The 12856-nt window shown below is 42.9% G+C and overlaps 1 protein-coding gene across 3 annotated transcripts in view; it reads right to left on the bottom strand.

Annotated features, from left to right (window-relative positions):
- The window catches only part of CPNE4 (copine 4), a 246859-nt gene that overhangs the window by 16860 nt on the left and 217143 nt on the right, over positions 1–12856 (bottom strand). For all 3 annotated transcript variants that reach the window (XM_075418882.1, XM_075418881.1, XM_075418880.1), the window contains one exon: positions 9548–9602. In XM_075418882.1, the coding sequence (XP_075274997.1) occupies positions 9548–9602 (55 nt within the window). The remainder of the gene's footprint in view (positions 1–9547; positions 9603–12856) is intronic.

Raw genomic sequence — 12856 nt, 5'->3', positions numbered from 1 at the left:
TTAGGCTTTCTGTATTTTGTACTAACTGCATCTCAAAAGCAAGTAGGATGTCGACGCATGTTTATGTATTGCAGGCTGATTCTTCAAACACTGTGCCTCTTCAGTGATTCTATTTCTTTATTCCAAATGTATTTGAAATTATAGAAAAAGCAGTAACAAATTTATTTTCCAGAGCTATGGGTACAGTCTTTGCATCTCACGTGCAAGCATGGGCTGGATGCTTTTGTTGCTATACCTTTTTCAGGATCACACTACACAAACAATTTATCTGGTTCAGAGCTATGGCACCCAGGCTATTATTAAAGAAAAATTAAGACAACAGTTCAGGCCAAGAAGAAAATCCCAAGCTTAGTAAGTGTGCACAATGATCAAAAAAATAACACCGTCTGAGCGATGGCTGCTATTCTCCCAAAGCAAGTGGCCCTCATACACTGCCATCATGATTCACCAAGAACAGCGTTAAAACTTATCCTGAAGGCAGGACAAGCAGCACAATGAATGCAGAAGTATTTGGTTGTTTTCTATGCTCTCTGAGCAATATATCACAATTTAAACAAGATTTAAGTATAATGTGAAGGAGAGAAGTTCTCTGAGCAGCTCAGTGGTGGTTCAAAAACATGAAATCATCACCAGAGGCAAGCCAACAGCAGATATTTTTAAAGCAGAGTTACCCCAAATGCTCAGAACTCATTCCCCACTCAGGTGAGTAAAACCAGCCCCTGTGCTGTCTACCCTGTGGTGGCCAGGATTCAAGAGGGACCAAACCACCAAAAACTTCAGGCACATGACATGTACTGAAGACCTTACTAAACTTGGACTCCTACCTGACAGGACTCCATGTAAAGCCAAACCATGTCAAAAGTTGGTTTGGATCAACCATTCAGTGCTTTTGTTTTCAACACAGTGCAAGGTAATGAGCTCCCCTCCCTTTTTTTAAAATTAAATATGCAAAGGCATTTCTGGTTGAAAGGCAAGCCATACTGGCAACAGAGGACGTAAAGCTGGTATACTAAATGGCATCTTTCTAATATTGAATGACATGGCCTTCATGCACTCCTAGAACTGATAAGCTAATCGAGAAAAGGAGGCAAAAGTGTGAACATGTAAAATGCTGAAGACTGGGAGATCCTCAGGGGAAACAAGAAGACACCTGGCTGTTCAGAAACAAGCGTGTTTATATAATCTGCTAGGGTGGTTTGTATGATGGATCAATCTAACAGTCAGGAAATCCTGGAATATGTCAAGCCACTCAAACACAGAATGACTGCTGTACATTAGTACCTGTCACAGAGAACTTTGCACAGAACTGCAGACCATGGTCTGTGGCGGAAGCCGGCCTCACGATAAGGAATGTCCTTGCAGAACCGTGATTGTGCCACAGATGCTGGATTAAGTTTCGAATATGTAGCTGACCCTCTGCTCAGCCCCCCTCCTTTCTCTTAACATCAAACCATAAAATCAATCCATTAAGGGAAAGGAGAGAGAAATTCTTGAGTGCAGAGGTGATTACATTTGATCAGGGTGGCATTACCTGAGTTGCCGCCCAAAACACCACTCAAAGCCTCCAGCTAAGGACACTTACTTGCACTTGGCTATGTATTAATCTTTTCCCTATGCAGGACTCCAGATAAATTATTTAGCAGATATCATCATGGATGTGGGGTTATTAAAACACAGCTGTCCAGGAACTTCCTGCACCAGGAACATATTATTTCTCTGGTAATTTTTTTCAAGGTTTTTAACAAGCAAACCCAAGTAGCTGTACCATACACTGTGATGTAGATTACGACGACAGCATTTCTGAGGATACATCAACTAAATAAATGGTCTAAAATTTTTTTGCTCAGGCAGATTCTAGGAAATTCTTTTTTAAACTGTACAATGCCTCCACTGCCTGTACATACACAGTGACAAGCACCTACATAAAGAAAGGCAGTTGTCCATCAATATGATGGCACCCATGAGACTCCTGCAGGAATCATAACCATACTTCCACATGCTTATGATTAGTTTAGTAGAAAAGTCACCTTGATAGCAGGTAACTTATTTCCCTCATGTTGGGATGTAATGAAATTCATCCTCGTAGCATGGCCCTTGATAAATCGGTTTCTAATTAAGGCTGAAAGGAAAGCATAATTTCCTAATTCATGAGAATTTTTGAGATTTCTGAAAAAAAAAAAGTCTTGTGTACTCAGATAGAAACCTCAAAACACAAAGAAAAATCCTATCTTGGAATCTGACAAATAATGAAACCCCAGACAAGTCATAAGGCAAACTGCTGGAAAGCTTTTGGACTACGGAAAGGCATTTTATTTAAGTTGCATTGAAACATGTTATTCTATTTCGGCCTCCGCATTTTTTTAACTCCCTTTTACTCTAACTGAACTTCCATTTTTAAAAGAAAAAGCTGCTTTGACTCAGAAACCATGTTTTTCATTCATTTTGCAAATGCTGAATACAGATGCCTCAATTCTGAAAATTACTAATCCCTTTTTTCCCCTCTCTAGATTGTTGAACTCGTTTACATTAATCTTCCCGTCCCAAATAGCTCCACCTTTCCAGAAAACTCTATGGTGATGGTACTGGGTGTACTTGACAAACAATCTGACAAATTCAGGCATGTTTAGGAATGGTTTCTTACTAATTTAAATAGAGATTGTCAAAAATGCATGAACAATAGATGCATACAAGCGTAAATGCTGAGATGCACAATGTTGAGCACTTATCTGTGAATAAATTGAACACTATTAAGCCACTGCCAGTCTGAAAATGAAATATGGAATGCCTGCATATTTTCCAAAAGCTTAAGACACTAATGAATTTAAAGAAAAGCTGTTATTTTCAGAATGCTCATTAATCAAATAGTTTGGGAGCTGGACAGCTCGTGTCTCTGGCTAAGACCCCATTGTAGACATTCCTGCTTAGAAAGCTTGGCCATTTATTTTCCTTTGTACTTGCTTTTTGACCATGCAGCCCAGTTTCCACGCCTAAATCCAGGTTGTGTGGATAAGGTGACAAATTCTGTTTTTTCCCTTGGCCTGTTACACATCCTTCTGTTGGTTCTTTTTTGTCACGTTTGCATATATTTTTGTCCTCAAGCTCCTGAAAAGTGCAGGAATCAGAAAGACCACAGCACTTTTCAAGTCCCTTATCGGTCCAGCAAACCAGACAGTGCAGGTTAGGGTCATAAAGATGCTGTACTCTAACTGCGAAGAGATTCTCTCCAGCAGCTCTTCCCAGCATAAGCAGTGAATGAAGCTTTCATTAAAAATGCAGAAATAACCAGGAGTGTCTTAAAACAAACTGCAAGTTGTTTCGTACCTATTCAGGTGTCAGTCTGCAATTCTTCTTTAGGAAAGAACACTTCATTATTGGCAATACACCTGTCATGGGGCTGACACAATTCTAACTTTCTTTTCATTTTAACAATAGGTTTTGTGCTGTGTGGTTTTTCAGCTCCTTTGAGTTCTGCCTGCTAAGAAATTAGTGTGTGTGGTTCAGCCCTCTTTCCTCCTCTTCACTGTGACCTTTTGCAGCAGTGTCTGAGTCCATATTATCTGCCACCTCTTCACTTTACATCAGACTTCTCACAAACTTCTCGTTGCAAAAAAAGCAATGGGTTGGAGACACTGCTGTGGAATAACCGGCATGTTCTGCAAGTTTCACGTGCTACAAACTCAAGAGGGGAATACTGCTCTCAGAGGTTTACTTAGATCTAGGAACAGGGTGATGTATTTGTCAGGCCTTGGGGAAAAAAGATCATATTGCTGAATATTAGATGAAAAATCTCTAGACTGATGAGGAATGTTATATATGGCATGTCTTGCTTCCTTCACTCCCACAGATTCCTTATGCCACTAAGAAACTGCTGGTTTTCTACTAACAGCTGAAGTGTTTCATCTGGAGCTGAAAAGAGGCAAAATAAAGTCAGCATAAGATAACACTGTGCTCTTGAAATGGAAATTCTGTAGAAAGCATATATAAACCCAAGTTTTTAAAGGGGTTCACCCTCAAGAGGTGCATGAAGAGCCTGCAGAGGTGGATACTGACATTGTTCTGAAGTACTAATGTAAAATGGGGTGTGTATTTTTCCACAGGGAATAATAGTTGGCATAGCAAATGTTGCTTTTCTTGTAGCACACAGAAGGATGTGAGGATGCTGGAATCTCACTAAGCAGACAGGTAGATACTACCCTCCAGCTCCTATCCTAGGCTACGGGCAGGATCTCAAGACAGTATGAAGCGAAGGCACTGGTTTGACATAACACCATAAAATGGACACCTTTCTCCCACGTGGTCTAGTGTGCCAAGGAAACCATGGCAAAATGATTTAGAGTTTATGGCCAGCCTGAGAGCAGCAGCCTTCAGCTGGTCCTAAATAGCAATTGATCATGAAGTGGAGTGATGCTGAATACTGAGTTACAAAACTCCTTTTTCTACAGCTTGCAACCGAGCATGACATAACTGACATAAATTACATTGCTAAGGCTGGCCCTCAGGCATTCCAGTCCCTGGAGGTAAGAGAGAAAGCCTGGAGAAAGGAAGACCTTCCCTTGGTTGAGGATGACTGGGTTAGAGACCATTTAAGCAAGCTGGACACCCACAGATCCATGGGCCCTGATAGAATGCACTCACGAGTGCTGAGGGAGCTGGCAGATGTCATTGCTGAGCCACCCTCCATCATCTTCGAGAGGTCCTGGAGAACAGGAGAAGTGCCTGAGGACTGGAGGAAAGCCAATGTCACTCCAGTCTCCAAAAAGGGCAAGAAGGAGGACCCAGGGAACTACAAGCTGGTCAGCCTCACCTCCACCCCGGGAAAGATGATGGAGCAGCTCATTCTAGAGGTCATCATTAAGCAATTGGATGAAAAGAAGGTATCAGGGTTAGTTAACATGGATTCTCCAAGGGGAAATCATGCTTGACCAATCTGATAGCTTTCTATGATGGCATGAGTAGATGACGGGAGACAGTGGATGTTGTCTACCTTCACTTCAGCAAGACTTTTGACACGGTCTCCCATAACATCCTCACAGGCAATCTCGGGAAGTGTGGGCTGGATGAGTGGACAGTGACGTGGATTGAGAACTGGCTGAATGGCAGAACTCAGAGGGTTGTCATCAGCGGCACTGCGTCTAGTTGGAGGCCTGTAACTAGTGGTGTTCCACAGGGGTCAGTACTTGGCCCAGTCTTGTTCAAAATATTCATCAATGACCTGGATGAAGGGACAGAGCGTACCCTCAGCAAGTTTGCTGATGATACAAAACTGGGAGGAGTGGCTGATATACCGCAAGGCTGTGCTGCCATTCAGCGAGAGCTGGACAGGCTGGAGAGCTGGGCGCAGAGGAACCTGATGAAGTTCAACAAAGGCAAGTGCAGGGTCCTGCACCTGGGGAGGAACAACCCCATGCTCCAGTACAGTCTGGGGGCGGACCTGCTGGAGAGCAGTTCTGCAGAGAAGGACCTGGGTGTGCTGGTGGATGACAAGTTGACCATGAGACAGCAGTGGGCCCTGGTTGCCAAGAAGGCCAATGGTATCCTGGGGTGCATTAAGCAGAGTGTGGCCAGCAGGTCAAGGAAGGTTCTCCTCCCCATCTACTCTGCCCTAGCGAGGCCCCATCTGGAGTATTGCATCTAGTTCTGGGCTCCCCAGTTCAAGAAAGATGAAGAGCTACTGGAGAGAGTCCAGCGGAGGGCTACGAGGATGATGAGGGGAGTGGAGCATCTGTCCTACGAGGAAAGGCTGAGGGAGCTGGGCTTGTTCAGCCTGAAGAAGAGAAGGCTGAGAGGGGATCTTGTAAATGCTTACAAATATCGGAAGGGTGGGTGTCAGGAGGATGGGGCCAGACTCTTTCCAGTGGTGCCCAGCGACAGGACAAGGGGCAATGGGCACAAACTGAAGCATAGGAAGTTCCACCACACAAGGAAGAACTTCTTTACTTTCAGGGTGACGGAGCACTGGAAGAGGCTGCCCAGAGGGGTTGTGGAGTCTCCTTCTCTGGAGATATTCAAAACCCACCTGGACGCAGTCCTGTGCAGCCTGCTGTAGGTGACCCTGCTTTGGCAGGGGCATTGGACTAGATGACCCACAGAGGTCCCTTCCAACCTGTACCATTCTGTGACTCTGTGATAAATTAGACCTGAATCCACTGGATCCACTTCTTTGCCTACTGATTTTATCAGGCTGATTACCTCTGGTCTTCCCTCACTGTGTTTCTGACATACATATGTTGGTCAGCTTTCATTTAGACTTTTACGGAAGCTATGTTGTTTAAGCTGTGTGGAGGCTCTCATGGTTACTTAGAAGCCCTTGGCAGTAGGAGTCATTTCTTCCACAGCCCTAGCAATTTTTTGTCTACTGGAAGAAATAAAAGAGCAGCTGCTGGTTTGCAGAGACCAACGTGCTATGAGTAGGTTAGATCATCTCATTAGGACTGAAAGCAGTCACTAAATTAAAATGAAAACTGATTTATCTACATGATGGGGTCAGAACTTAGAAGTTCTCATAATGATTCAACCTAAATTTGAAAATGTTAATTATTACAGTTATGACACTGCTGTTCTTTAATAAAACAAAAGATCTGTATGACTTGTAATGCCTTTGACTGAAAGGATCACAAGAACATTTGAATAGCACAAGATCTTCAGTGTTGCTGTGGCGTCTATAGTGTTACCATACTTTTGCAGCAGAAGCTGAGAAGTTAAGGGAGACAAGTTGGGAGCACTTTTTTTTCTACAAACTTTGTTACTTTTAATTATATCAGTTTCTTCACTGTTTCCTATGCACCTTGGCTATGTTCCACACTAATCACTGTTGGCTTTACATTAACTGTATGATACCAGTATTGAGTAAATTACTGAAGGATTTTCAGGTTTATTGGTCTTGACTTATAAATGCATCATGATGAGGCTGACTCTTCACTCTCTTAGAGGGTGTATCTTTCAATTTAGAAGCCAAGCAGGGACTTGAAAGTGCTGATACAGTTTATTTTAAGAAGACATATACTCATATGGACTGTGTAGAGTATCATAGGGAGGGACTCAACAATAGCACAGATGACTTCCTAATCCAGTTTCAGCTGGATGTGCCCATGATAAACAGCAAGCTAATTATTTGTCCCCATCTGTTGCACAGAAGGGCTAGTCCTCCCGCAGCATGGTTCTTCTCTTCTTCAAAGTTTTGTTACATTGGTAAGATGATCATCATGTCAAGATTTTAGCTTTGTCATTTTCTGTCACAGTTTTCCATAGTGGAGATTAAAGCTGTTGTTCTGACCCTCACTTGCATCTCCAGTTACTCTGGGACTTGTTTTGTTTACTTACACATATGTAATCCACAAGCAAGTAGCCCCATCTTCTTCAGTTTACCTTTACTTTCCTGAACTTCTCAAAATCTGAAGGTCCTGATTCATCCATTTTCTTGCTTTGAGAGGTTAGTAGCATACAGACTCTTCAGGGCAGCTCATGCTGTTGGGCAAGACCCTTCATCCATGCATGGGCTACTAAGTTCAGTGCAAGTCTTTGACTTGCTTGAGGGTACTTGTCAGGAATTTATCCATACACCAGTTCCGCCAAAGCAGAAAATCAGTTGGTGTTGGTGACTGTAGGAATGTCTGGTTACAAAGTCCCCCTGAAGTTGCTCTTTGGCAAGACATGTGTTTTTCAGCTGACACCTGAGGTATGCTCTCCCAGTCAGGTGAAGAGGCTGTTGCCTGGGACTAAGAAAACTGGTATGTTGCCACTATGCTTATCTGACCTGAGGCATCAATGCCACCAGCTGATTATTTTGGCTGAGAAAGAAAGAGTCTTATACTGTGAATTTTACTCTACTGTCATCACCAGCAACCAGTGAAAAGCTGTCACAGTAACATCTTCTTTTAAGCAGTCTTTAGATAAGTACAGGTCTTTGCAGCTGAAGGAACTGCAAGTTTTCCCCCATGCAATGATGGTCACTTCACAGATGATGGAACAGCCAGCCCCTGGCACACACCATGCTGGTACCTGTCTTTAGGACAGTCACAATAATACATGGCATTGTCAGTGACAGCCAGTACTGGGCTTGAAAGAGCAATCTGGTTGTGATGTATACATCAACTCACCCAGACAACACTGCTATACAGCCATGGATAGCGATGCACGTATGTGTGGCAAAGGGATGGAAATTTGAGAAGTTACTACTGTGTTTCACTAATGTGTCTGGTGGTGGAAGCTGCTCAGTATGTTTATTCTCCAAAACACTCCCCCTTATATAGCAGAGATGGTTATCAGCTGCTGCAGTTGGAACAGATACACAACAGAAACAGATGTTCTGTGTGCACTTACCACATTAAAATCTGTATCAAAGTTCTGGAACCTGTCTCTGATTTTGGAAAGCATTAACGCTGGTGTTACTTTTCAGGAACAGAACACTGCAAAACACCTTGTCAGGTACAGTCCACATTTTTGTAACAGTGCTTTTTAGCTTAGAAGCCAATGTTGTTAAGACATACATTGACTTACCTTAGAGACCTGTTTGCAAGACACTTCTCAAATTTGCTGTACATCACTAATATTATTCTTATGCAGGTATCAAACCTACAAGCCATGAGGAACACACTGGTACATTTTTTTCATCTGCTGATCCCTGTTTTATAATGCTGGGTGACACATGACCCCTCTCTGCACAGAACTGTTCTCAGCTGCCCAGTGTTCACTCCCTACCGCAGCCACAGCTGACAGACACAACCCAGAGCAGGGGATATAGGGATACTGGATGAAGTCTGCATGACCAGAAGTCTAGTGCTGCTCTTTCCCAGATAGTATCTGAGTTGCAGAATCCCCAGCTAGTTTTTGGTTACTCATTTGTGCAGAACTACTCTTCTGCCCACACTACCTCTGCATACGCAACACAGGAGTGAAACTTCTGCCTATTTCTTCTTAGGCCTCTCTCTGCTGGATGCTCCTTCTTTTACTCCACTGTCTTCACTCCAGCCCTACCAGACTACATATTTATGCTCACAATTGCACCATTACTGTGGGTCACTCTCATTTTGTTTATAAATACCACTTCTCTCTAGCATGGATACATGCTCTTACATTTATCTTCCTGGTATTGAAGATGACCACCCCGACACAGAAGTTTGCCACTGAGCAAAACTCTTCTAAGGTCTTTATTTTCAGAAATATGTTCAATCTCTTCATCATAAAGCATAGACACTAGGCCGTGCGCTGAACCGCATCTTCCAAACATTAGTTCTGTCAAACCAGAGCTCACAAAGCTTCAAGATACGCTTGGCAAGTTATGTTCAAAAAATCAGTTCTCCTCTTACTAGACTAGCATCTATTAACAAAGCTTTGCCAATACAATGAACTATTTCGTGTGTAACACAACTGTTTTAAGTCTAGCCTTGATTTCTGGTTTCAGTGAGGTATCACTGGGTGAGAAAGCCGGATGAGGGAAAACATGCAGTAGGAGCTGCTCCCCCTAGCCCCTGCCCTGCACCGAACCATTTCTCCCTTATTTTGTGTCTTATAAACCAAGGAGACTAGAAAATGCCATTTATGCACCTACTTTGTATTCTGGAGGTATCCTTGCTCCAAATCCAAAGGCTGGGAACATTTTGTCACTGGAAAAGAATAAACAAGAAGAGTTCCCACAGAGAAATGCATTTTGTTACAATAAACACTTATTCTTCTGTAAGCATTCCAAAAAAATGCAAAGTGGCACAACAGTACAAAAATGGCTTTTAGGTCAAGAGTGTTACATGGCACACTGGAAGCGTATTGCATTAGAGAAGGAGGAGTGTGTGCTGAGCAGATAGGGGACTCATATGGGAGTTTTTTCACATGGACCTCTAGTATTTTGGGGAAGTTAAAATCATTCTGAGACTACTGAGGGATCAAGATATCTTGCACTTCTCCCACAAATGTAATAAGAGATCTGTATTACCCACTCTTTTGCATTACCTGGCTGCAGCATGAGGGTGAGTAGTCTTAACGGCCTGCAACAACATTTATTTCATATAAATATAGATGTGCTCCTCCAGCTCAGAAAATGTGTAGTGAAAAGATGACTGTAATTAAAAGCATTTGCAAATTTGGGTTCTTACAGTTGTCCAGGTGCAAGAGACTTCCTAAAATATCCAAAAGGGGCAATGTCACACCCCCAAACCTGCAGGTTCTGTAAAGCTTTCCATCTTTGGTAGTTCCACTAAAACATGAGATTATTTTAATTAGGCATATGTTGACTGATAACCTAGCAAATGCTGTGGCATGGTCAGTTCGCTTTCAAACAATACAGTGAGGTTGTTCTACCCCACTTAGATCTGTAGAGACAAAAAATTCCTGATTCAGAGGACCTGGAAACTTCAAGGCTTTTAATACCCTTTCAGAAACGCAATAATGTGTCACACAGCCCACGTGCTGTCAAGCTGCCTCTTCCCAGATGGCAAAGTGGAAAACAACAAGCTGTAAGGAATGTCTCGTCCCTGAGTCAGCAAAGCACTTGATCACACACTTGAGGTTAACAATTCACCCAGACGTACGCTTAACTCTAAACACATCCTGAAGCCCTGCTGAAGTCACTGAACTGTACTCCACTGCTCTGGTGAATCAAGCCCCTCATAGGTTTGTCCCATTCTCCTTACGGGGCTTCAGGGCCCTTGGAAAAGTTGACTTCCTACTACCATTTATTGGCACTTTCAAAAACTCCCAAGAGAGGCCAGAAGCTTCAATTTTCTTTGTGTAGTTCAAGACATTGCCCCTCCAAGTATCAAGTAAATAATTCATTTCCCAGACGCACCTAAGAAATATAATAGCACCCATTAAAGCCACTGGGCTATTCTGTCTTGCACAGGCTGTGAAAGGCACCATGATATTTCTGATACAAGCTAAAGAAAAATGGAAGGGTTTAAAAGAAAGCAGAAATCAGGCCCCCCTGAAGTTAGAGTTGCCACCATGAGATAGAGAAATATTCACCAGCTCATTGGGAAACAGTGATGACTGTCATCTGATGGCTTAGCTCTCACAATTGTTCTGCTATGAAATGCAGTTGCCACATAAATCTTGGGAGCACAGTTCTGTGTACCATATGTTACACCACGTGACAATGGATCTTGGAAAGGAAGACTAACATCATTTGCATGGTAATGAAATGTTTTCTCGAAGAGATGTCAGAAACCAAGTAGCTGCTGACATTTGATGCTAACCACCCGCTGATAGCCTTCTCTTTGATTAAACACTCCTGGAAGCGGGGAAGCCCTTATAAATAGATGCAGATAATTCAGGCGCACACTTAGAGGGTAAGAAACAAGAAGCTGTTAGAAAAGAATCTGAGGAGAGAAAAAAATCTTGTTTTACATCAATGATTAAGCATGGTTGGATTAGAAAATCAAACCCTGTGGGACTGCAAGTTAATTGATTTTGGGCAAGATCAGACAAAGACTAGAAAAGAATTTTACTTAGGTAGAACGTAAGTGTCTGTGTTCAATAAAGCAATTAAAAAAGCTGAGGTTGGCAGCAATTAGCCAACCTTGGAGATGCCTAAACCCATACAGTGCCTGCATTTGTACTGCAGTGTTTCTCGAGTGTAAACAAGTGTAGGCACTCTCGTACCTGCAGCTCCATCTTCTGCTCTGCAGCAATTCAGAGGCAGCACTAAGTGATATCTCCAACAGCGTGGATTTTCCTTCTGGTGGCGGGACTCCCACATTCCCAGTCACACAGTGGTGCAGCCCCCATGGTTATTCTGCACTTGGAATACCTTATAACCACAGTCAGGACACCTGCCTTTATGTCTGAATCTCCCATTTCTCCTTTTTGAGCAAGTGCTAAAGTTACTGCTGCCGCTGCCTTGTGAAAGAGTAAAGCTTGATTGTGTCCACCCTCAAGATGGGATTCCATGTGGCCGCCTCTTAGAGGGAAGTGCATGAACTGTAGAGAAGAGGGGTATCCTGAGGTCTGTTCCTGTACTTAGTACTTCCTCTTGCCTCACTCAGAATAGCTCTACATTCTCCTTACGAAGCTCCTCATTTTCCAGAATTTAGGTACATACTTATGGTATTCTGATTCAAGCTGCTGGGACCAAGGAATCAAATTTCACGTGCTCCCAGACCTTTATCTTTAAGGTAAGAAGGGAACCTTTTGATTATCACTCATGACATCCTTTGCATAAAAAAGATAATCATGTTATTCCCTGACCACACTTCAAAATTTGTGGCTGACAGCTTTCAGAATAAAATAAAATTTTAATGTAGGCAGTACTTTTCCTCCTGTCACACAAAACAAGGTGTTTAGCTAATATAAAGGTCTCGCTCTTTCATAAGTATGCAGTTTAATGGCTTAGTGATATTTTACCACGTAACCCTCTCTAGTCTTCCCATCCACTCCTCACTTGAGAAAAAACCCAGCGGCTGAGCCTGCTGCCCTCATTCTGCTTATCCTGCGCTACTGAGACACAGCAGGGAAAAAGTGACCCAGAAGGGCAGCCAAGGATTCTCTCACTTCCAGGACAATCCCTTATGGTACAGAGGTATGACAGAGCTGTTCTACCAGAACCTGGGCTATGATGGCAGCTTGCAGCAGAAAGCAGAGCAGCTTCTCAGCTTCTGTAAGCTATGTCAAGGGTTAGGCCATCCAGGGACCGAAACTACAGTCAGAAAATGAAAAGAAGCTTTCCTCCTGCCTCAGGGGTGAACTGCATGCATCAGAGACTCCAGCCCTGTTTCCTAACCTGGCATTTCAGTAGGAAAGGGATCTGCCCTAATGATTTTTCTTTTCTTCCTTTGTAATTTACACTCACTCAAAAGAAGAAAAATGAAAACCAGTTTTCTTTTCCTTTGTGTTGCTTGCTCAGGCATTCGGCCTTCATTTATACTGGGGA

This window comes from Opisthocomus hoazin, chromosome 4 (assembly GCF_030867145.1).
Source record: "Opisthocomus hoazin isolate bOpiHoa1 chromosome 4, bOpiHoa1.hap1, whole genome shotgun sequence".
Lineage (NCBI taxonomy): Eukaryota > Metazoa > Chordata > Aves > Opisthocomiformes > Opisthocomidae > Opisthocomus > Opisthocomus hoazin.
The sequence above is the reverse complement of the archived record's forward strand: the minus strand, read 5'-3'. Positions and strand labels throughout refer to the sequence as shown.